The sequence below is a fragment of the Thamnophis sirtalis genome, unplaced genomic scaffold, assembly GCF_051295495.1.
Source record: "Thamnophis sirtalis isolate CommonGarterSnake01/CBP01778 unplaced genomic scaffold, rThaSir2_p1.2 scaffold_4, whole genome shotgun sequence".
NCBI classification, from domain to species: domain Eukaryota; kingdom Metazoa; phylum Chordata; class Lepidosauria; order Squamata; family Natricidae; genus Thamnophis; species Thamnophis sirtalis.
The window spans coordinates 89,903,807-89,930,490 of NW_028261384.1; the positions used below are offsets into that span (position 1 = coordinate 89,903,807).

General features: G+C 35.5%; 1 protein-coding gene across 1 annotated transcript in view; it reads left to right on the forward strand.

Annotated features, from left to right (window-relative positions):
• Nucleotides 1–26,684, forward strand: part of LOC106557250 (unconventional myosin-Id) — a 123,930-nt gene that overhangs the window by 65,004 nt on the left and 32,242 nt on the right. Inside the window, exons 18-21 of the mRNA XM_087713352.1 lie at nt 62–206; nt 1,045–1,149; nt 8,234–8,347; nt 11,732–11,886. Of these exons, the coding sequence (XP_087569478.1) occupies nt 62–206; nt 1,045–1,149; nt 8,234–8,347; nt 11,732–11,886 (519 nt within the window). The remainder of the gene's footprint in view (nt 1–61; nt 207–1,044; nt 1,150–8,233; nt 8,348–11,731; nt 11,887–26,684) is intronic.

Below are 26,684 nucleotides of genomic sequence, written 5' to 3' on the forward strand. Positions count from 1 at the left end.
TTGTTTCACAATCCTTTCTTTATTTCAAAGTCCTGTATGATTTCTTTTTTTTTTTCCTCAGATGGAGAGCACATGAACTAATCAAAAATATCCCACCCAAAGATTTGCCACAAATCAAGGCAAAAGTGGCAGCATTGGAGTTGCTTAAGGGCCATCGAGGGGATATTGGATTGCGAAGGGTCTGGCAGGGCAACTATCTTGCATTGGTAAGTGTAGTAGAACTTGTCAAAATTCAGTCATTATTTTTGCAATACTATAAAAAATGAGAACATAGTAAGAGATGAATAGTGATGTGTCAGTTCTTGTCTAGATAAATTAATAATTTACTATATTTAATATATGTCGACAAACTGAAATTTCTTCCAGACAAAATAGTGGCAATATTGTTCAGTAAGCAAGCTAATTGGGTGTAATAGATTGCATTCAGTCTAAACTGAACTTCTGAAAATTCAAATTTCACCTTCATATTCCAACTGTACTTGAACATTTCTGGAATTGTCTCCAACAGTTCTGGGCCAGTGAATATGTTTGGAAATTTAAAATCATATTATAGACACTTGCAATATGAATGTCAGAAGTAGGTTTAGCCAATCAAAAAACACCTATATCAAGATGGAAGCCTCTGTTGGAATTTTTGTATGCCCCTGTGTCTCCTTAATTTTTTTAATCAAACGGTTGTAAGGGAAATAAGAATGATTGGAATAACAGCAACAACAAAAATTGTGGTACCTGCTGTCTAGAACAGCAGTCCCCGATATGGCCACCCTGATAATGTTCAGAAAGTCACTGAACATTTGATTATTTTCTTGGCTTTGGGGCACAGTAGTGATTGAACCCTATAGGATGCTGGGCTTGTTGTAGAGAGTTTGACTTTTGGACATCTATGTTCTGTCTCCTGATTTTTATTCCTAATTTTTTAAGCTTAAGCTAATGGAGGATAATAGCTAGAGTTTTATTATGAATATATATTTGAGACTTTGATTTGGAATGGTAAAGATGCTCTGGACTTGTTTTAATAATAGACACATTTCTTGTTTCTTTAAGAATCCTGGTAATTCTCAGGCTACTAGTTCATTCACCTCTGTTACTTCTGAGTTGCAACGCAAGGACAAGTTCATGAGAATTCTTTTCTCTTCTCAAGTTCGTAAGGTAAGCTAGAGAAGATTGGGAAAAAATCCTCTCAAACAGTATTTTGGACAAAAAGTAGGCTTCAGGGGAAAATAAAGTTTTTATGGTTGACAGAAACAACAGGTATTTGTTAGCACAATAGTAAGTTAATTCAATAGTGATAACCTTCTGGGTAATTAGGCCATGGTTTAATTATTTGGACATTTCACTAGCCAACATGGCTGGCATCTTCAGAGTTGAAAGTGTCTGCTCTATAGTGCACTTAACTCCCTCTAAATTCTCTTTATTCTCTGCATAACCATGATTTCCATCAATCCTACTGTTTGCTTTGTTCAATTCATGTCTTCAAGAGTGTTGGGTCTCAGAATGTATTCTGTCATGTAACTTGTTTGATGAAAACAGCCTCCTTTTGTTCTTTTTATGAATTCCAAAGCCGGTCTCTATTATTTTTTGCTGTCATAAAATCCTTTCTATGACTTTAGCTTTCTCAGATATTTATCTTTCCTATTTATTTTTGCTTGCTGTCAGTATCAGAAATAAGTTAATGTTTGTTGCAATATAATGTGCAAAATATAGGTGCAGAGGCCCTAAATTCATAATGGATACTCAATGTAGCAATAGCAGTAGCAGTTGGACTTATATACTGCTTCATAGGACTTTCAGCCCTCTCTAAGCGGTTTACAGAGTCAGCATATTGCCCCCAACAACAATCCGGGTCCTCATTTTACCCACCTCGGAAAGATGGAAGGCTGAGTCAACCCTGAACCGGTAAGATTTGAACAGCTGAACTGCAGAACTGCAGTCAGCTGAAGTAGCCTGCAGTGCTGCATTTAACTACCGGTACTGCGCCACCTCGGCAATGTGTTATTGCTAGTGTGCAGTTTCTAGGATATCCTTGTGTATTTGTCACAAGCTTTTCTGCACCTTATGTATTAGTTTTGGATAAATTTCTGGTGTATCATTTGGAACACATTGATGTACAAAGCACTTGTATAACAGCAGTGATATTTGCAGCTACTTTGCTCTGAACATAGAATATGCTAGTAGCAATTATTAGAAGACTAGAAAAGAATTAGTTGCCAAGGTAGTGGAATGGTGAAATAGAAAGCCTAATATGGAAGCCTAGCTATTTTGGTGCACCTGGGTAGTGAAGCAATGAGGAGAAATTATGGCTCTGAGGCAGAATTGGCAAGAATCTGTGCTGCCTGTTGATGTAGTGACTGCTCTGGTACTAATATATGATGAATTCTGGCAAGCCTAAACAATATCTCAATTTAAAAGCTCTCAGATAATATAATTTGTTTACTCTTTTACTAAAAACCTCCAGAAAGACTTAAATAAGAGTACAGTGTACTAAGCTAAAAGGATTCTTTGAATAAGACAGCTGTAGGACTCTTCATTTTATTAAAACATTGGGCCATTAATGTACTGAGACCATTTTGAAGTAATTCCACCAGTAATCTACTTGTGTAGCTTTATTTGTCCTCTAACATTTTATAATTTCTCAAATGATGTTTAGAATCTATTTCTGTTCTCCCCTTACTACTACTGAACCTTTCCACAAAGCCCTGCAAAACAATGATCAGTATTAATACTCTTTATCTTTTGAAGTCATATTCAACATGCTCCCTCTGCATGAGCATATTATATTACCAAGCAAAAGGCATGTCGTCATTCGCATGATTGTAATGGCAATAAATCAGGCAACTACAGATAAAATTACAGTATTTTTGGCGTATAAGACATACTGGAGTATAAGACGCACCAAGAGAGGGAGGGAAAGAGAGAGAAATACAGTAGGTAGGTAAGGAGAGAGAGAGAGTAGGTAGATAGGTAGGTAGGTAGATAAAGGGAGAGAGAGACAGAGACAGAGAAAGAAATACAGTAGGGAGGTAGAGAGAATAGGTAGGTAGATAGTTAGAGGGAGGGAGAGAGAGTGAGAGAGAGAGAGAGAAATACAATAGGTAGGAATGAAGAGAGAGAGACTAGGTAGGTAGGTAGATGTTTCCAGGTGTATTTATCCATGTGCTGGAGAAGGAAATCACTGACAACCTGCAGTACGTAAGACTTTGTTTCTGCTGGCACAGCATTTGATCAATGTAATTCTTATCAATCAGTTAAAGAGCTTTCCAAAAGGGGAAAAAGTTTTTGCACTCTACAAACCTGCCAAATACGGCCCATTTTTTTCCAAAAAAGGCATGAATAGCCGGGGGGGGGGCTTGCAGAGTGCTCCTGGAGGGGGGCAAAAATTAGCAAAAAAGGCCAGTTTTTCATGAAAATGTACCCGTTTTTTGTCAAAAAGAATTGCATGCATAGCCTTATGGAGGCTTTTAGAGTGCTGTTGGGGGGGAACGGCCTTTCTTTGCTCATTTTTGCCCTTCCCAGTGCCCAGGAGCTCTCTGAAAGCTTCCATAAGAGTACTCACGGCCATTTTAGTGAAGGGGGCGGGGCTTTATGAAGCAAAAAATGCTGTATTCAATGTCTAAGATGCACCCAGATTTTCAACCTGTTTTTTTGAGGAAAAAAGGTACATCTTATACTCCGAAAAATACGGTAGTATCTGTATCAAGCCTTATTACTGTATATACTGTATATTTTTCAGCTTTGTTCCAGGATAGCTGGTTGAATCTTGAAGAACTTCCTTCATGTCTTCATGTCTATGCGAAATAAGGCAAGATTTTGCACTGAAATGAAAACATAGCATTTAATAGTCTTGGATTCTTCAGGTTCCCCTTTTGTCAAATATATTGGGAAAGAACTACTGCTATGTTCAAAACCTCAAATAAAGATGCAATATGTCAATTGAATGTAAACGTTCTTCTTTTCTTCAGTACAAAGGACAGCTCCTTGTAGGCAAATCGGGATGCTGGTATTACAAGAAATTATGAAGTCCTTGTTTTCTTGGAAGCCTGTATGAGCATTGGTCATTAAATGTGATCAATAACTTGATATAGTTCAAGTTATAACAATCCAGAGCAAAATAAAAACAATACCAAAATTACCATATTTTCCATCTTTAAAGACCCCCCTGTGTATAGGATGCCCCCCTTTTCTTACCCAAAATTCAGAAATCAATATATTAAACATTAAATAGAAAACATTTATTTTGCAGAGTAAGGCATTTATTTACCAGTACCAGTATTTATTTATTTATTTATTTATTTTTGTTTTCTGACATTTTTTATGGGCTCATAACATTACCACTCTTGTTGCATCTGGGCACTGGCTTCATGCTTTCCACAGCATCAGCTGATGTCAGTTACATAAGGCTCATGATTGGAAGAAACCTGTTAGCTTGTCTCTGCAATAGGAAGTTTCGCTTGTAGGCTAGTTGCAGAGATAAAGTATCAGCAGTTTTGCAGCTGTGGTTCTCCTCTCGGCCCCCTGTGTATAAGACATTCCTCCATTTTTAGGTAAATATTTTTAAGAAAAAGTATCATATACACAGAAAAATACAGCACTTAACACAATTTTGCACAAAGTAAGAATTCCTAGATCCAGCTAACTGGTAACTAATGTTTCATGTTCTCTCTAGCACATTAAATTTTGAAATTCTTGATATGAGTTATTTGAAAAAGGGAATTATGTTCAGTTAATTAATGTAATATGCAAAAGTTATATTCCTAGTAATTCCAGTTATTCCTGATACAATATAGACTGATGACAATTAACTGACCATTTCAAATTTATCTACTCGTACAGTTAGACAGTCTTGCCTTGATTTTAATCATGTTTGAAGGGCACAGTGTTTTGTTCAATAAATTTGGCCAGAAAATGTACATCTTAATAACATTCAACTGGCACATTCATAGTTTTCTAACTGCCTCTTTATATTTTGTTTTTATTAACTAAAGTGGTTGAAGAAGGTAACAGAAGCAAAGCATTAATTAGATATAGAGGCGACCTAATGGTTAAAAGCAAAATACTACACTTGCTCTTTTGTTTCTTGTCAAGGTTCTTTTTCTTGCAACTGAAAGGTCCTCTTTTTCATCTTCACAAGCATTTTCAAGAATGAATTTCAAGTTACTTCAGGGGAGATCTACTGTTTAAGAAAATAAATTGAATTTTTCTTCTGCCTTTGCACCCCAGCCAATCTTTAGAATTCCAGTCAGAAATAGTTCCTGGGTTGCCATTTTCTAAATAGAAGGATTGTCCATACCAAAAAAAGATAGCAATTGTATGAATATATAGAAGAACTGTGCAAAAGAGATGCAAAAAGTATATGTTTGTGTGCAAATTCTCTCTCCCTCTCTCTCTCTCCCTCCTTCCTTCCCTCCCTCCCTCCCTCCCTCTCTCTCTCTCTCTCTCTCTCTCTCTCTCTCTCTCCTGTCTTATTTAATGAGATGCATCAAAAAGTAAAAAATATGATTCATGATAGTTGTGGCAAAACAGGCTATGGCACAATATTGGAAAAATCCAGAGGCTCCATTATAAGATCTCTGATATGGCAAATGGTTGTAATAGAAAATGTATCTTTAATTCAGTTTGGGAAAAAGTAATTATTTTTAAAATGCATAATAGGTCAACAGTCTCTTTTTGTTTAGCACAATACATACGAAAGTCACTGTTGCAATTTTGCCCTTTTTTTTAGATCTTTTAATATGCATGCTTGTTCTTTAATTAATAAAATATATTAAAACATTTTATAAAATAAAAATGAACTGTTCACTAGGAGCAATTACAATGAAGTAAAGGTAGATGTTTTGGACAAGCAGTGCAGAGGCAGCGGTTATTGGAGAGGACTATGGTTTTTGGAAAAAGTTTGGAAGTCAAGTGGAAAAGAGTCTAACAGGAAAAAAAAGTCTGGTAAAAGATAAAGTAGTCAGATACAATCATTGATGACCTAAGCATTGACTTACAAGAACTCAAAGAAACAGTTACTAAAAGATAATTCCAGCAAATTTATGTTCTTTGAATCACAAAAAGTTCGAAGTGACTAAGTGACTGAAAAACAGTAATTCTCAAAGTAAGTAGCATATAGCAATAATGAGAATGAAAGGCAACAGTTGAGGAGGAATGGGCAAAATCAAGAAAAACAGAACCACAGAGATTTGAATAACTTATCTTTAATGTTAGATGAGGATAAACCTTGGAAATTGTAATTGGAAGAGAAAATATCTTCTTTAACTTCAAAGTAGCAGCAGACCACAGCAATTTCCCCACAACAGGAACCAGTCACCATAACAGTATCAGACATCCAATAGTGGATCAAGAACATGAAGAGCTGGACAGCAGCTGGCCTCAACATGATCCATGCATGCTGGCTAAAGAAACTGACACTAGCAGAACAGGCAAACCAGCAGCAGGCTTTCAGTCAAACTGGCCAACACAAGGAAAGATAGTGCTCATTATGAAAGACCCCCACAAGGGAAGAGCACCATCCAACCTGACAAAAACCTGCTTTTGCGCAACATGGAAAATTCTATCAGCCATCATAACTATCCAGTTTTTGCTGTAATTATTAAGCAAATCGCAGCAATATTTAAGGCAAACCATGTGGTCATTTGGTGAACCTGATTTCAAAAGCTTTTGACTTGGCCAAAAGCCCCCTGGGGAAGTTACAAATGGTGATCACATGATTCTGGGGTACTGCAACTATTGTAAATACATGCTGGTTGCCAAGGACCTGGATTTTGATCATATAACCTTGGGGATGCTGTAGGAGTCTTAATCTGAGGACTGATTGCAACTCACTTTTTTCATATCGTCATAACTTCAGTCATTAAATGAATAGTCATAAGTTGAGAACTATCTTTGAGGGAGTATTCTTGTGATGTCCAGCAGAGATAGTACATGCAGCTGGTCAAATTTAAGACCTAGCAAAATTTCAAAATTGTGATGGTGGAGCGATAGAAAACTGCAGTACACATTTGAAAAGACCTCACGTGCTGTGTACTGGGAACCAATCTTGCTTGATTTGAAGGCTGATTATCTCAGATACACTGGTTAAAAATACTTCTGGTGTTTTTGAAATTGAATGGAGCTCCAGCAAGAGCCCTATAGGAAGCAAAGCTTGATAGGGTCCTATCTCTAAGAAACGTCCTGCCTCTTTACCAAATTAGTCTGCCTTGATTGTGGAGCATACAGAAGGCTCTTTGTGGGCAGTATGTCAGGTATTCCTGCTTCCAATCTACTTGAGACTTTATAAATAGGATCTGAACATCTTGAAATGTGTCACAAAAATAATTAGCAGTTAGAGCAGTTCATGAAAAGCTGGTGTATATCAATAGAGCGGGTACTAGAAAGCAATCTGGCTGCTCTATTTCCCACTTAATTGCAATTCTCAACATGGAGTCCTCATTATATCCTGTTTCTAAAATACCAGAAACAGAAGTTGGAGTTATTTCCTGAACATGAATTCTGTATGAGGGCCATAGTGTAGGTTTCATTCTTTTAGTTTTTTAAGCCAAATTATGAGTTTGCTCCTTTATCTCATATTAACTCATGGAAATTTCTAATAATGAAATGGGGTATAATTTAAATATGATGTTTTGCTAGCAAGGCAGGTCAGTTTATTGAAATTAGAGAAAGTTTCAGGAAAAAAGACTAAAATGTTCTGTCCTTTCTCTTTCCCATATCTGACATTCTCTCTGCCAAACAACCATCATTTCATGATAACAGCACAGAGTGATTACTCAGTGGCAAAAATATTTCCTTTGCTCATCTAATTGATAGCCAGATTATTTTAAAAAATCATTGTTTTTAGTTAGTCTTTTAGCGTTCCCTAGACTGAGACATAGAAGAAAAATACAGCTGCATGGCCAAAATTTAAAAAAATTGTCAGATCAAAAAAGCCAAATTCAATTCTGTAAAATAAAATGAATAAATTTTAAGAAAGATTTGTCAGATTTCCTTTGTAGCAACCTGAACTTCAAACAGCTTATCCCCCCAAAAAAGTTCTCAGAACTCTAATGCATGTTGTTGATGTTGAAATATTAAAATTTCAAGGTCAACAATTCCAGTGAGCAATCTTTTTTTCAAATGAGATCTATATAATGCAGACCAAGATTCTGGTTTATACAATAATAATTCTTTCAGTTTGTGTATAATATATTGTTTTTAAGACAATAATTGTAATGCTAGTATGAATTTTGATTATTTTCAGGTGAACCGCTTCAATAAGGTAGAAGATCGAGCAATTTTTATAACTGACAGACACCTTTATAAGATGGACCCTATAAAGCAATACAAAGTGATGAAAACTATCCCACTGTATAATGTAAGTGTTATTCTGTTAGCTTCCGGGATATTTTTATGCATTGTAACTTGCTAAAAAAATGTGGTTATACAACAAGGAAGTTTCCATTTGTTGTACTGTTTTCTTGTTATATATAATTTCCAGTGGTTTAAGATTTCAGTATGGTTTAACAGAATGTGGTCATCTTAAAATAACGTTGACAATCCCAACCAGAGAAGTAGATTTTGAAACCCTTATCCAAATTTTGCTTTTAGCTATTGTACCTATTCATGCATTATGATCTCCATACTTTTCAGTGTAATCATACACGTACCTACTGACCTTCCTTGCATTTCCTATTGTCATAGCAATCATTTAGTCTGTATTGCTACATTGCTCAGTTTTCCTGCTGTATATTCACACAGTTGCTTAGTGCCGGATGGCTTATTCCAAGTTAAAAGGTCAGAATTTATTTTAAAGCAAAAACAGTGATATCATCTGCAAACTCTGTTCCTTTATCTCACAAATAATTCTTTCAGGAATTGAGTGGGTGCCCTAGGGTGGGAAATACATTTCTCCAATTATAATTTATTGTTGAAGTTTTACCTGTTTTGGGAATGACTTGTCTTGAATAGCAATTAAAATATGCCATAATCATATTAAAATAGCTTGGTTTTTTGACACTGTTAAGAGTGAAAACGCTAAGTAGCCGTAAGATAGAGGGAGGGAAGAGAGAGAGAATAAAAATATTTATTTTTAAGATAAGTAGGATGGTCCATTTTCAATTCTTAAAATGTATACCTCATGATAGGGCCAAAATCTCAGTGTTTATAAGATTTCTCTTGAAAATACAGATAAACAAATTACTTTAGTTGCTGTGAGAAACTTCCTAAAGTTTTTCTCTTTCCTAGCAGTTAATTTTGGCTTAGAGAAGACCAAGAGAGAAACAGCTTTCTGTATGCTACATTAACATTCTTACAATGAAAAGTTTAATGAAATCATCTTACATATTGGCTTTTTAAAATTAGTCAGACTTTTTTTTCTTTTAGCATATGTTCATTCTTTTAAGGCAGATGTGTGGAGTTGATGCTCCATCAAGCTTACTTCTAACTAATTTATAATTAGTTTAGTTTATGTACTGGTCCTTCTTATCCAACAATAAGCTTGATTTCCCCCAAGGAAATTTGGAATTTAAATTTAATGAGAACAAGAATTCTTATGGAAGAAATGAAGGCATTTAAAATATTTAGCTTCATTTAAAGCTTAAAATCTCCAGTAAACCCATAATTTAGCGATTGCTGGGATCCATTTTGCTAATTATAAGAATGCATATAATAACAGGTACAACTTGAATAAAAAGCAACTGAGAGGAACAAATGAAATGTTCAGCATATTCAAATAAAATCCCTCTTCTTCCTCCTCAGTTGGTTATGGGAATGTTTTCAATAATGGTTGCTATGTACTCTGTGGTATAGCTAGTCTAGTTCCTTAGCATCAACGGGGCACAATTAGCAACATTTACTCTCAACATGCAGGCTCTATGTGGGTGATTTTTCCCAATACAATGGTTTTTTTCTTATTATTATATTGAAATACTTAAAAAAGATAAACCACCAACTTCAAGGTTTAAAATTGCTATTTAGTTGAAAAACATCAAGCCAGTTACATTTATTTTTATCCACCCTATTTCATAGTATAAATGGTTAATATATTGTTTGTAGCTTTTATTTTTCCAGAGAAGCCTGGGAATTAGTTTCCTTGGAAATTTTGTGAAGAGGTTAATATTTAATTACTGATGTTTATTTATTTCTCGTATACATCTCATTTTTAATTTTAAATAATATACAGTGCCTGTACTGAAACCAGCCTTGTTGAGCTTCACTTGTCTATCAATCCATGTTCACTATCATGGCTTTTAAAGCTTTCTTGTCAACATTGAAATATCCCCATGGAACCTGTTGCCATAGCAGGCATCAGCTGATGTCTGATTTTCCTGCAGCTTGTTTTCTAGCTTAGGAAGCTATACCTGTCAGTTCTAACCTTATAAAAAAGGAATATCACCAAGTAGAAATATTTATTGGGATGTCTTTGACTTCTAGAAGTAGAAACAGTTATTTTTGAATGAGAACAATGATTATATGCTTGTTGTAAGATAAACATTCCAAGATGGAGGAAACTTTGAAATATGGAAAAAATATGTTCGCTTTACAATTAGTAAGGGTGTGCTGTATTTAAAAAATTTCGTTAGTTAATGTATAATATACTGTTTTTACTAAAAGGATAAGTTCTACTTAGTATTACTGTTGCTACACACACTTTTTATTAAAATGAGCCAGGATTAATTGCTGCAGTCAACTTGATATATTTAGAATGTGGATTAATGCATTGTAAAGTATATTACAAAGCAATTGTCCAGTTGCTTCAGTGTGTCCTGTTAGAGCAAATCACCATTATTCAGCCAACTCCCAACTATTAGAATAAATTTAAATTGATAGCATTCCTAGGCTTAGGTTACATTAATTACTTTTCTGTTTCAAAAATTACCAAACCAATTACAGACTGAGACTGCATTTACATGTAATGTTAAGCCAGAATTCTCCAACAGCACTTTCATTTTCCTCCTCAATTTCATCTCATTGTGAGACGATGCAGTAAAAATTGAGGATCCCTTTAACTGAATATGAAATATTAGTGAACCTTATAAGTGAGATGCTAATAATGTAGTGTACTTGCTTGAATAAATAGGCTTTAAACTGGATTTACATAGTTGTCATTTCTACCTATAAGTATTGCTATTTTTGGTTCTCTTTTAACACCTGCTTTCGGTTCCACAGAACATGACTAAACTGGCATTTTCTTTTTATGCTTCAATAGAATCTAATCATGAAATCTGAGATCTCTTTAGATTCCTTAAGAAATTAATGGTCGGGATAATCTAAATATAGTGGAACATTCTTGCATATGTATACTTTTGTTATTTTTTAACATTGAGGCTTTTGGAGAATGTTGAATAGCAATTGAGCAGGGGTATCATACTGGCGGCCCACGGGTCAGATACATCATATGCAGTCCACACCCACTCCAGCTCCGTGAAGGGGGGGAAAAATCACGAAATGCCACGTGACGGCAACTTGACATGGCAAGTTTGACACCCAGGAAATAGAGCTAATTATCACTCAATATCTTCTTATTTATGGACTGGGGACAAGATGGTAAGGGCAATGACAACGTGACATGGGAAAATTGATATTGTTGAGAAACAATTTTTCCATGGTTAATTACATGTGGGAATCTGGCCTAAGAGAACCTTTGTATAATAGATTACCTTGAGAGGCAACAAATACTCTAAAAACCTTTGCCTTTAATCTATAAAGCATGTACTACAGCATAAAATGTTGCTAGCTTTAACGTTTTTGTTTCCTGCAGCTAACAGGACTGAGTATCTCTAATGGAAAGGATCAGCTCGTGGTTTTCCATACAAAAGACAACAAAGATCTAATTGTCTGCCTTGTCAGTATGCATTCACTTAATGAGAACAGAATTGGGGAGCTGGTTGGAGTCGTGGCAAATCACTTCAAAAGGTAAATATGAATGCATACCTCTGAATCTGAAACGAATATGAAAGTAGCAAGCCAATTGATGGTATAGATAGTCCTAGATTGATAACCATTCATTTAGCAACTGTTATGATGGTGCCGAAATAAATCCATTCCTTGCACTTATGATTCTTTCATCATCCTCATGATCATATTATTGCAATTCGGGCACTTTGAAATCAGCTTGCATTTATGACCAGTTGTGGTGTTCTACAGTCATGTGATGAGGATTTGCTGTCTTTTTTGTCAGTTTATGGCCAAAAAAGAATGCCATTTGGAAGAATGGTTTGCACTTACAACTTCAGTGTTCACTTAATGATCATTGTAGAAATGGTTGTAAAATTGGTCTGACTTAACTTATGACCACAACAACTTACAATGAAAATTCTAGCCTTAATTCTTGTCATAAATTGAGGAGTTCCTGTAGGTTTTTTTTTCTGTCCTCTAGCTACAATTTGATTCTTGGAATTTCCTGTCTTCTTTCTTTTTCTAATTTGAAAAAATTATGACTGATTCTGCTGTAGTTTGGTTTGGTTTGGTTTGGCAATGTTTGATACCTTCTTATTTATTTCATTTTGACCCCATTGACAAAAATTGGATTTAGGTGGCATGCATTTTTGTAAAACAATGCAAAAGTAACCTGTGCTAATAACTATCCTGCATCAATACAATTTCTTTTGTGAAAAGCAATGTGTTCTGCTGTGCTGTACTGTATTCTCGATAGTTTTTTTAGTTAGAACTTACATTTCCTGCTCACACCCACCAGGTATGTATATTTGGAAAGTTTTCAGCTTCTGCTTCACAGTTCCTTTCTCTCTTCATCTTAACAAAAGCCGATACTGCAGCAGGGACCTATCTCTTTTACACTTTAGTTTTTTTTCTTAAGTCTGTTGGAAGTACAGATTTAAATTATGACACCATAGATTACTGATATCTACCATCTTCATACCTTTAAAAAAGCATGTTTTGGCATTCTGATTGTAAATCTTATAGTTTTGGTATAGTGGTAAAGGTCATGTGGTAAAAAATGGTAAAGAATAGGATTGACTGTTAATAGGGCAATAAGATGGAATCGAGCACTAGATTTTTTTTCTTGTCTGACTTATGCATTGTTAAGTTCAATAAAATTAATAATTGAAAATAAATTTTATTTCTAGAGACAATGCATTCACTTTTTCCTGTGATAGTTATTTAGAAATTAGGAAAGAAAAGTAAAAGTAGGGTGAATAGACAGGAATTAATTACTAAAAGACAGATTATAAATGGGAAAATTAAGGTAAGTTTCTGAATCTTGTACTCCAATTCCTTTCTTAACCCTAACCTCCACCATTCATTTTCATATACACACATGCAGACATACATGTAGTCCTTGACTTATTGCCTAGTGGCCATTCCAAATTACCTCTGAAAAGCTACTTATGACTCAGTTTCAAAGTTACAGCAGTTGCACCACTCCTGTGGTCACATAAAAACAAAATCCAGACAGATTTGCTTCTTACAATCTATCACAGGGATGCTGCAGCAGCCCCCCCCCAGCCTAACACCACCACCCCATCCTACCCCATCAGATCCCACACTCCTCCAGACCCCCAGAACCAATCACTCACTTTCTGTAGATGTCCAGAATTCGCATTGTGGAAGAATAGGGTGCTCTATATCCTTCTATATCCCTCAATATCCTTAGACTCTGTGGCTCTGTCTTGAAAATGAGTGCCATTTTTGAAGCAGCTGCAATGAATTAACACTTAACATCCACGTTTGGGATAGCAGAGATGACCGTTGTTGTAAGGTGGTCAGTTGGATGCCTTACTTAAACACCATCATGACTTGCAACCATAATAAGCAGGTTCCATTAAAATTGCCTGATTGTAAAATTGTACCCTTAAAAAGGAGGCCTGCTTGTATTCACTTTTGTTATATTGTTTCACTCTTAAACATTCCCAACATTTCCTGAAGATTTATGTATAGAGAGAAGATGAATAAAATACAGGTAGTCCTCTACTTGCAACAGTTCTTTTAGTGATTGTTCAAAGTTACCTTAATAGAGAAAAGTGACTTATGACCATTTTTCACACTTACGACCGTCGCAGCATCCCTATGCTGCAACAGTCATAAGTGTGAAAAATTGGATCAAATTTTAATCAAAATTTGCTGGCTTGGCAACTGATTCATATTTATGACAGTTGCAATGTCTTGCAGTCATGCGATATGTTTTTGTGACCTTCTGTCAAGCAAAGTCAATGGGGGAAGCCAGATTCACTTAACAACCGTGTTACTAGTTTAACTGCAGTGATTCACTTAACAACTGTGGCAAGAAAGTTCATAAAATGGGGAAAAACTTATTTAACAAATGTTTCACTTAACAACATATATTTTGGGTTCAATTGTGGTTGTAACTGAAGAATTACCTGTAGTACTATAGTATGCTTTCCTGCTTTCTCCCCACATCATCTCAATATAAGATATTGAATTATTTGTAAAAAAAAATAATAAAGATGGTATACACATAAATAAAACAAAACAAATTCCAATCTGAGATGGTTCCTCCTAGCCCTATTGCCTAGTTGATTGCTAATAGGAATTATTGATTACATGCTGATTACTGAATTTGTAAGTTTTTCTCTGTGTGCCAGAAGGTACAGTACTGCATGATTTTTTTTAAAAAAGTATTCATGCGTACACACACACATACCACTAGTCTCAGGATAAGCATATATAAAGTACAGAAAATGAGTAAAAATAGTAAACCAAAGAAATCAAACTCAAGAAAAAATAAAAGAAGAAGACAACCTAACCAATTTATATCCATCCAGTTCTCAGTACTTCTTCATAACCTCTGTCTTTGCATGTGAATAATACAGTATAACACTTCAGTACAACTCCATATGGTAGTACTCTTTGTAATATAACTCTTTTCAATCAGTTACAAAAAGTTTCAGCATAATTTTCTTGAAGTCTGCTTTCCATTCACTCACTTGGGAGATTAATTAATAGGCTAATGTTTCTTTTTCATACAGAACTTGCAGGTGTTCTTTTCTGCAGTTTTCTTCCATGTCCATTTTTCTGCTTTCAACACTAACAATAACTATTCTGTCTTGCATTCAAAACCTTTCATCGTTCACAGATCCTTCATTAATTCTCTCAATCTTTCGTCACAGTCAAGTACTGCTTTTAGATTCATCTTTGGCCATATTGAAACTACCTTTTTCTAACCAGATGACAAGCAATAATCATTCTCATTCTTCCTTGGCTGAATCACTTTTTTTGTATGTTGTCATCTCATTTCCACCTGTCCATTTTACTTAACTAACAAGATGACTTACATTCATTCAAAATACAACTTTTCTTTAGATCACAGTCCTAAGTGGTTAGCACATTTGGACCAGTATGCCTCAACTAAAACCTGAATTTTACCGCAGATGCACTTAGGTTATTCTATTCAAGGAAGGAACACTCATCTAAAATAACCTGAAAGCTAAATTACCTTAAGCAATATCCCACATGAAGTACATAAAGTGAACTGACACATTTAGGATGCAGAAAAGAAGAAAGACACCGTGATCTAAGTACCCAGATGCCCTATTTAACCAATGATCAAGCTTGATGTTGAGATGAGTTTGAATGTGTTATGATGGAGGGGGGGCAGAGGGAGGAAAACTGTCATCACTACAAACAATGTCCTTCCCATTTTAAATGTGCACAGACAAGCTGTTTGACTGAATGGAAAAATGTATTTGCAGTGTAAAGAATTCTGTGCAATGAAGATGCCCTTTAAAGAAGATGAAAATTTTGCTCCCATATTATCCAAAATGAGAGTGGGAAGCTTTCAATACAATAAAACCATAAATATAAAAACATCAAAATTAATAAGAGAATTAGATAAAACTAAGAACCAAAGCATAAGCAGTACAGAGATAGGATTGTCTCCATCAGTCACTTCCAGGGTAAAGTGCTCCTATTGGAGCTTCAGGCAACTGGCAGAGCTCCAGGCAATTGGCAGAGCCAAGTTTTAATTCCTTTCTGAAAGATCAAAAGGGTGGGATTGGATCTCATCTCTGATGGCAAGACATTCCAAAGAGCAGGGCCATGGCAGATAAGGCTCCTCCTAGGCTTTGCCAGCTGAATTTCATTGACCAACAGGATCCCAGCATGCCAAAGCAAGTGGGGCAGGCCAATCCCATTGAAACAAGACTGTTCCTCAAATAGAATTTAGTTATACATTTATTCATTAGCTGTCCTTTCCCATATACCATACAGCCAAACTATCTGCAAAGGGATCTCTCCTACTGATCTTAATAATTGAGTACATTCATATTGGGAGAAGCACTCCTCCAGAAAGAGGCACTCCTCCTCAAGAATTATAGCTTTAAAAGAAAAATCGCAAATGAATGATTGCATTCTCATGATCATCTCTTAGAAATGGGATATGTAATAGGCTATCTGAAATTGCTGAGAGGAGGCAGTATTTTGTGGAACGTGAAACAGAAGATGGTATATAGGGACATTATTTTCTTCATTTTAAAAGCAGTATACATGTGATTACATTTTTCTTTTTGTTCCTTACATTTTCTCTTTTTTATTTCTGCCTTATATCTATTCTAACTTAAACCTTTTTGTTGTATGTTTACAAGTGACTTTTTACATTTATGAATGAAAAAAAATTTAAATTGTTTCTGCAGAGTTGAAGGAGGCTGGGGAGTAAATAACTATACAAAATGCTTTCATATAGGATTTATAAGAAAATGAAGAAATTATTTGGTTTCAAGACAGTCTTTTCATTCTAATAAATGCTCTCTTGAAATTAAACTGTTTTCCATTATTTTGGAAGAAAGAAAATCCATTCTTAGAAAGATGCAGGAAGAGTGGTAGGAATAAGCAATTTAAGAGTTGGGAGTCATCAGTTTCGGATTGCATACTTTTTCCCTTATTGCTACATCACTGTTTCCCATATGAACATGAGTGTAAATAAGGAGGCTGTTGAATAGAACCATGCTTTACATTTCTCTGAGTCTCAAGTGTAGCCAAAGCAGCTTCTGTGTCAATTTGATAAAGGCCATCTCTGAGCTAAAGTAAATTTTGAAGGCACTCAGCAGGGGGAGCTGGCGAGGTGGCCATAAATAATGCCTTTAAAAATACGGTCTTCTTCCAGTTTCTATTTGCCTCCTATGAACTTCATGGAAATGCCCATTTGTTTTCTTGGCAATTGTACATTTCCCCTGATTCCCTTGTAGGAAGCCAAAGCATTCAGACATTTGCAGTAATGCCTGTGTTCTATGTTCATCCATTATTTTGATATAACAGTTCAAATACCATTGGCAAATGGCTAATAGACAGGATCCTCTGAGCCTGCATTGATACAGATCGAGGCCAATGACTGTATCCTTGGATATACAGGGCGGGGCATAACCTTTTCCTAGGGGGTCACAGCAAGATCGACAGCAGTTTACAACTTCCGCGGCACCTCATTTTAAAGCCCATAAAAAACTGAATTGAATGAGCTATTAAATGTTAAATTTGTTTCGGTTGAAACTTTGAGAATGAATTTGGAAACTGTGTTGAAAAATCTGGAAAATCGAACGGAACTGTTTGAAGATTTGTTGTGTTCTTATCCACCTCGTTTGAATGCTGTTCGAAGGGCTAATGGTGGTCATACTGACTATTAAATCGTGTCAATAAACTCAGTTTTTGATGGGCTTTCGAATGGTGTATGAATTATTTGTGTTGTTATTACAAGTGTTGCTGTGACCCCCTAGGAAAAGGTTATGCCCCGCCCTGTACTGAAGATTGTTTGTTAAGTATCAATTGTGGATGTTGGAAGTTTTTTTTTTATTGTTCTTGCTGTAAGTTGCATTGCTTAAGATAGCTATATAAGCCAGGTTGAAAGAAAAATATAGATCTAAAGTATTAAATGAAACATATGCAGCATCAGCCTTAGATGCATCTGTCATAGTGATTTGCCATATCTTTTGTTTCACTGCAGCTGCTTAAGAAAACCCTCTGTAGCTAACATTTCAACAGCTTCCATATTACAAATATTAAATGTCAATCCTCCACCTCCCTTTTTAAAAGTATCATATTGCTTAGCAACCTTGGATAGAGGTTGGTTTTGTCCTTTCTTCTTTAGCGGAGCTTTAAAGTTCTTAATTCAAACAAGGACCTGATACTTAAATATACATTGCAGTTTTAATTGTCCTATTGCCTATTTTGGAAAGTTAAAAATCTCATTATGCATCGTATAATGTGCTATCAATAGACCTATGCTTTTGAATTCCCACCCAATTTAAGGTTTCATATTCTCAGCATAAAAGTTTGCAAACCTAAAAGACAGACAAAATAAAAGTGGCAACAGTTTTTTTAAATATTTAAAGACAAACATGGATTTGTGTAATCAAGATATCTCATTATTTCAGTCTGATTAAGCAAGGTCTGTTATATTCATTCCTGTAATATTCTAGTGCAGTGTTGGCAAACCTTTTCGACACCAAGTGCCGAAACGGGAGCACGCGCGCAGACAAGGGAATGCCAGAAACTGGAAGAGCAGCTTCCAGTTTTCAGCGTGCGCATGCGTGCCGGTCACCTGCTCTTCTGGTTTCCAGCACTCCTGCGCACACGAAGACCAGCTGGTCAGCACATATGTGCACACTGGAACCTGGAAGAGCAACAGGTGATGATGGCTTTGTGTGCCACTTCTAGTACCCATGCCATAAGTTTGCCAACACTGTTCTAGTGAACATGACAAAAAAACATATCATGAAATTTGAGATCTGAAACTAATTCTAATTCAAAACAATGTTTTAAATATAAAACATTGAAGAATTTTTGATCTAAAAGCAATAAACACTATATTATATCTTACATGTAGATATCTTATATGAGGAATGCAAACCAATGTTATATAAAAATGAGAATCATGTTTTTTTTTAATGATGCTGACTACAAGGGTTATTTTGCTCACTTCCATGGTTGAATTCCTTTATTTTATGTTGTATAAATGATAAATTATAGTGTTGATAAGATCATACCTAGAATATTGTATCCAGTGCACACATTTTAGGAAGGAGTTTTGATGGACTAGCGTGTGTTCAGAAAACAGCAGTTAAAATTTTAAGGGTTCTAGAAAGAAAATTCTATGAACCATTGAGGGTGTTTAGTCTGAAGAATACTGTAGATAACATGATAGTTGCTTTTATGTATCTGAAAGGTGGGCATATAAAAGATATGGTTTGGTTTGTTTAGACACAAGGAAAATATTCCCAATGGTAAAGTTGTTCAATAATGGAATGAAATATAACTTTCAATTGGGCAGAATTGGAAAGTATAGGGAACAAGTGAACCAAGATAACTCAAATGGGCTAATAATACAATAATACAATGCTGGGACGCATGATACCTGCAGGAAATAAATTGGGGGAGGTTGTGGTCACTTCAGTATGATCACACCTTCCAACTACACTTCGCATAACTGTGTAGGATGTGTGGCATAAGGGAAGATGAGAGGAGTATATCCTCACCTTCTTCCCAACTCTCTCCAACACCTGTGACCAGTCAGCCAGTGGCAAAGTCTGACGAACAAGCAGCCATTGGTTACTTTGGAATGAATACTGAAATGGAAATTTCTTAACAGTGGTTGGTGGTGAAGGAATGATGAGGGAACAATTCAGATGCCTGCTGGCGAGGTAAGACTGGCTGGGAGATACGTACAGTCAACAGAGTGAACCCTCTTCCTTCCTGGAGAGGGAGTCTTTGGGAACATATTAAAATGGGGTGGAGTTTTTCTCGCACTCCACAGCTCCCTTTGCCCCCCCCTCCACCGACAAAATGGCAGGCAGACCCATGGATCAACTGAGAAGGGAAAAGAAAAGGCTTCACCTCACTTTCCTGGGCGTCATGAGGGGAAAGAAAACACCCTCCTTTTTTTGAAAGAAAAATGATCCAACAGCTGGCTGTCTGCAGTTTCTTTAAAAAGACTAACACACACACAACAACGTGAACCCTCTGCACATGCCCCACCATCTGAATCATAAAAGCTGTACTGGTAAGCCAAGTCTTAGATCACCATACTACTAATATGAAAAATGTATGGGCTGAGATGACAAGTGAGTCTAGAAGAGGAGGTGTAGAGTGATTGATCCTGAGGATTCAGCAAAAGGAAATTAAAGAACCAAAATGGCAACATTAGAAATAATGGTTGTGATCTACTGTGTACATTGCATCTTGATGTTTATGAATGCTTTTCTCATTAGTGATCACAGATGTTGTCTAACAAGATTACTCCCACTTACATGAATAAGAAGATGATATGTTTAATTTTTCTTATCAAAGTTGTGAAAGTATCAATCATATTCCTCTCTCTTAAAATAAAGAACAGAAAACTATGGGCCGTTTTCCCGAAAATGGAGCTGGTTTCATATTATAATTAAAACTTTGAATCAGAATTCCTGCCTAAAATTTTACCTGAATCATAACGTTCAGTGCTCTCTGCAATGCAAACCTCCAACTGAGATGAAAATAAAATAGATTTCACTTTAGAATTGTAAGGATTACAGAGATTCTCAAAACACTTTGTAGTTTTAATATTGTAGTCTTTATTATAACCTCTAGATTGAAAATAAGCACAATAGTTATTTCTTAACCAAATATCCTTAAAGTGCAAAACATATATCAAGATGCTAAGTATTCATTTTATTACCATACTTAAATTATATGCCATCATTCTGTCTCTGCTGTCACTGAACAGCTACATCTTGAGGAATATCTCAATATACTGATCAAGTCCAAATAGCAAAGGGATATATATGAGTTAAGTTTTATTTATTTTTTTAATATACAAAAAATGTCACTCGCATCCCACAGTCTGCCCATGACATTTTAATTTCTGAGATAGATTAGCAAATTGTTCCCTCCCTGCTCAGCAGATCTGTTGTTCTTACTTAAGGTCAGTCAGCTTATTTTGACAGAAATTCCCAGAAACATCTCCCACCAGGCCAATTGAAATACAGTAATACATTAAATAGTAAATGTATCTGTTTAACTAGGAAGAGCAAGCAGTGTCCTATACTCTGAAGAAAATAAAATACAATTCAGCAAATGCTTAATAATTTTTCAACTTCTGTCTAATTCCTAGATATTTACTGAAACCTTATCTACTCCCTGCATCTAATGAAGTAAAATGTTGATCCCAAATGCTTATGCCCCAATAAAATTGATTAGTCATGGCGTTGCTACCAGATTTCATGTTTATTTTGTTTCCATAGTCTAAAAAGACTCTTTCTCTCCTATTTATTCCCATCCTTCTGGTTTTTGCCTACCCTTAAGTGTTTCATCCACTTCATTAAGTATTGCCCTCAACAGTAGCATAGATAACATGCCTCAGTTTTAAATGGTTCCTTTTGAGGGGAGGTTAGTACTGTTGTTATTGTTGTTTGCTGTTTAAGAACAGCTAATGTTATTGTTTAAGAAGAAAAGGAGGTGGCCCTGAAAAAAAAGGGAGGGACTATGATTCATATTCAGGCTGCTCTTTGAATGAATAGATTTAAATTTCTTTTTTTAATGGTGGTGAGCAAATGAACTGAAGAAACGACTCTTGTACAATTTAAGAACACTTCAACTCAAAAGAAGGTCTGATTTTAATTGTTACAATTGTTAATTAAGGATTTTGGAAGAACTATTCCCTTCTGAAAAAGATACTGGACATATAGCCAAACAAAACATAATTGCCTGCAATTATAGCTATCTCAAAGTTTTAAATGGTGCTCTAGTCTGCAAAGATTTAGATCTGAACTTAAAATAGTTTGGTGTGCTCTGAATAAGGTCAAAATAGTCAATATAGTGGAGTTGGGTTTTGTGAATTCGTGAATGATTATATTTAAAGTTTTCCATTACATCCACTAAACTGAATTTTAAAATCAATCCACTCATACTAAAATACTGCTTTCTTTTCTTAGTTTGTTAGGAATTAAATAGTTCTGGCTGTCGAAGAAATTGTATGTTTCAATGGAATCTGCCTTTAATTGTAGTTTTAATTTTCTTGAATTTCTCAGTAATCTGAACACTGTCAAACATGAATTTTATGATAACTTTAAGCCTTGGGACATAAATGTAACAGTGTTTAAAGATGTTATATCATTTGAGTCTGATAACAAATAATTTAAATAAATTGGCCTGATTAGCCTTTTTAATTTCAGAGAACAGTAAAGTTGACATTTACCTGTTTTTGGATTGTTTGCATTGTGGTAAAGTTTAACATATGGAACACTTATGTATATTCCTTCCAGCACTGCCATATACAGTATAAGGCATGTCAAAATGGACTAGAGTAAGCATTATGTGTTATTTTGGCACAATTATCCTATTTAAATATCTAAATTCATGTTATTATCTTGGGTGTTCCAAAATATTACCCTGAGGTATTCAGTATATTTTAGTTCTGTTTTCCACTTTATATCCTGTATTCTTTGTTCTAAGTATTTTCCTGGCTTGTTCATATCTGATGTATGTTAAGAGAGCTAAAAGTTTGACAAAAAAGTAAAATGAGCATTTCCAATGGAGGGGAAACAGAGGTGGGCTTCTGCCAGTTCAGACCGGTTTGGACGAACCAGTTGTTACGATTCTATGCAGTTTGGTGAACTGGCAAATCCCACCACTGACTGGCACTTGGCTCCCCGCAGCCCACATCTTACTCTCCACCTGGATTCTCTGCAGATCCTGGGCCTCATCTGCCTGCAGATGGTGGGCAATCAGGGAGTACAAGGGTATACAGTCTGCATCGCTCCTCCGCCAGATGCCCTTGCCCCTACTTGCCTGCCAGCTCACACATTTCAGACAAGTGGGGGCCGTCGCTGTAAGAATAGTGCGAGCCCCATGGGCTGCTGGAAGGGAAGGCTGATGGCAGGGAAGGAAGATCCATTCCAGGCTTGCTGCGCTCAGCATGTACTTTCTTTAAACTTACCATTTTTAGATAAGCAATCTAAGCACACCTTTTTTTCATAAAGGAACTACATATAATTTTCTCTCCTCTTTATCTGTTGCAATATTTCTTAACATATTTTTATATTTCTCATTTATATAGATCTTACATGGCAACATATCAGAGAGATAGTTTCTTCCATCTTGTACAATTGAATTCCATTAGTACAAGGAAGTTGTAAGTTATCCATTGCAAGGTTTTATGATTTCCAAGACCTGGTCATGCATTTACTTCCCTCAGCTCCAATACTTATTGCTCCAGGAGTCTTTGTGCACGTTCATAGGCACATAGTCTTGATATCCATTCACTAGTAGAAACATTATGGAATTGTCAAAAGATCCATCTGGCCTAAGCAGCTATCCTGGCATTTTGTTTTCTTGGGAAATTACAGACTTCATTGTTCTCTGGCAGACTTTTACTTTTGCTGCCACTACCTTTGATGGGAAGGGAAGGAAATAAGGACCATCTGTCTAATAATTTTAATCAGAAAGTGCTTTTTTCCCTTCTCAACAAGTTTCTACTTTTTTGGGGGGGGGGGACGTGTCAGGGTGCAACAGTAATTTCTGGCTATAGACAGCATCCTAGAACACTTCCCAACCCCCAGGTATGGCCTGTTGGGAACCAAGTCGTGTAAATGGCTGGAGAGCACACAAGTGCATGAAGCTCCATTTGCTAAAGTGGTATGCACACACATGAAACCACTGCCACTGGTGCCAGCCTGCAAAGCTAGAAAGGTTATGGACCACTATCTTAAAGTATATTTATGTAAATAGTTATCTATTAGCTTTGTTATGCCTATATGATTGATTTTTAACATTCCAGCAAATAATAATCTTTGCTATTGAATATATCTTTCACATAGGAAATTAAGATACTACCATGTACAAAATGTAATTGTGATCCCCTGTAAATCAAATAGTTGCCATTCCATGTTGATGGCATTATTTCAAATTATTTTTAAGAATATTCTCTGCTTTTAAAATAAAAATTCTGTCTTGGTTATTATGTTTACTTAAATTAATATTCAGTTTTCCATTTCTAAAACATGGGTGCTTCACAAATTAAAATTTTAAAACTTTAAAATTAGTGATTGCATGCCCTTAAAAAAGCAGAATGTATCAAGATCCTCAGAAATCCCTGTTTTTGAAAACACAATTTGAATTTGATATCAAATTTGATATTTGTAGACCAGTAATTACAAAATTGGTATGTATATATTTTCCTTCTGCAGCATGAATTCATTATTAAGAGTAGGCAGCAATGTGGAATTGATTAGGGTGTGGTTTATAAACTATAGATTACTCCATCTGATGTTTATCATTTAGGTTATCTAAAGATTCTGAACTGTTCTGAAAGGAATATTTGAAGAAATGGTTCATAGTTAGCTTTAGTGTCTTTCTTTAAAAAGAATTAGCTAATGTTCATAGTACAATTTTTGAAAAAAGTCCACTCTTACAAATGCAGAGGACCTTCTTACAATAATTTTTCAGTATAAGCAGGATTCAGTGAGGCCCTGCAGGTGTGACCAACATTTCTATTCCCTGACAACTGTATACGCATGCTATACTTGAAAAATAATGGACTAGTTGTTAGCCTGCAGATGTTGTTAGGCCTCAATTCCCAGCACAAACTAGAAAGTCTAGTAATGATAGAAGCTGGAAGCTGCCACAACCACATGCTGTCTATCCGAGTCTTTCTATTGCTGATTGATTCACGTGAGAGATTTGCAGAAATATATTAGTTGATAGATTCAGATCAGAAGAGGACCTTAGATCCTTTAAAAATGTAGAACTTTTTAAAAAAGATAAATTACATATACTTATATTTCTTTAAAAGCAAAGAGTTATTACTTAAATTTAAAAAAATAGGGTGTGATTAAGTAATTGGCTGAAAAATATTTACTCTGATACATGTCATACAAATCTACTATCCAAAGGCCTTTGCTATTTTTGTTTCATCATTAGTCTGATGAAGATATGCATTTCTTTGGAATTCAGCAGGTTTTTTTAAAGTGCTTCAGTTTTTGGAACTGTACAAGAAAAGCACTGCCCTATTGCATCTATTATTTTGGTAAATCCAAGTAGGCAAAATGCTTGTTTTCTGTAGTTCTTTTTTCAGCATGTCTTTATGAGGAACATGTAATTAAAACAATCCTCTTAAAATCTGCTCAGATTTTACTGTACTACTCAATTTTCCTGTATGAGCAGGGGTGGGAGATACTGTCAGAGTATTGATGGGTAGTGTTTTACTAACTGACTAGCTTTACTTTTTTGCTGATTGACCCGTCAGTTCTTTGACAGCATTCACTGCTATGTGGCATGGCATATTAAGAGTGTATTATTAAGCAAACTTGTATAGATAGACTTGTTAAGTGCTGAGACTATTAAATAAAATACCTATAATTTCTGGACAGATAACATGATTCAATTATTTTCTCTTGCTTTAGTTTTGGATGAACGTGAAGATAGGAAGCTGCATATTATTAAACATGAAACCTAACAATGTAGCTTCAGTTTCTTCCTCTTTAAGAAATATGGTGGATTTTTCTTTAGCAGGGCAAAGATTTATTTGCTACATTGGTCAGTACTTTCTGAAGTATTACAGGTGCTCATCTATCTTTTAGAGGGCTTAAAACCTGCTTTGGTAATAAGATAATCTTTTCTTGTCCTTTCCAGGATTTGAAAGCAGTTAGGACTACTATGGATAGCTTTAAAACAACAGAAAGGAGAAACTGTTGTGATATGTGAAATATGTAACAGTAAATGTATATTGGAGTCTTCTTTTAGTCCTAAAAATGCTGGACAGAACAGTATTGTTTGGCCCCTGGGAAGTTACTTTAAATGTTTAATGGAGGGGCTAAAATTCAAAACTGAATAGCTTGAAAATCTTGCTGAAAATATGTTTAAGCTCTTTCCTTTCTTATTTATTCTTTCTCTCTCTCTCTCTCTCTCTCTCTCTCTCTCTCTCTCTCTCTCTCTCTCTCTCTCTCTCTCTCTCTCTCTCTCTCTCTCTCACACACACACACACACACACACACACACACACACATATACATACACACACACTGATGCATATATCTTGGTTATCTAGGAAATCCCCTTTCCTCTAATTGGGAGAGTATCATTTTAACTGCTTACTAATTTTGAAAGTCAGAAAACCCATGACACATTAATTATTCTATAGGAAAATTGCTTCCAGTATGTTTTGGAAAGCTAGAGGGAGACAGGAAATGTTACACTTGTGACCCTTATAGAATTCCTCATTTTAATGAAGTGTTTTTATTAAACATTTCAGTGTCTAACATAGGTGCCAAAAATTGACATATCTGAAACTCTCTATGATAAGGAGGTTTTCATAAACTTCCGTTCTCTTATATATTAACAATCAGTGAATGGTCCTGCCTAGGCAAGTCTGTTTCTTCTAGTCATGAAGTGGAAATTCCAGGTTTTTTTAAACAATCAGCTGACTGTTCAAGAGATGTTGAGTAGTTCTGTGCAAATCCTCCAACCCCCAATTTCATATTCTATTTTTATCCCTAACGACAAAATCGCTATTATCTAAACTCCTGTACTTTATTTACTACATTTATAAATGGCAAGATTCCTAAAAATCAAGCTCCACATAACACAAAGTTGTTACCAGACAGCAAAGAAAGCAAAGACAACACCTATTTTGCATGCGTTATTTTGTTTGAAAACACATCTGGGAGGAATTTTTTTATTGCTGTTGCTGCTTTATATTTTTACTTGGGTTATAGAAGTGGTGTCCAAAATGGAACAGTTTAATTTTAGCTGTTTAGCTGTTATTAGCAAAAGCT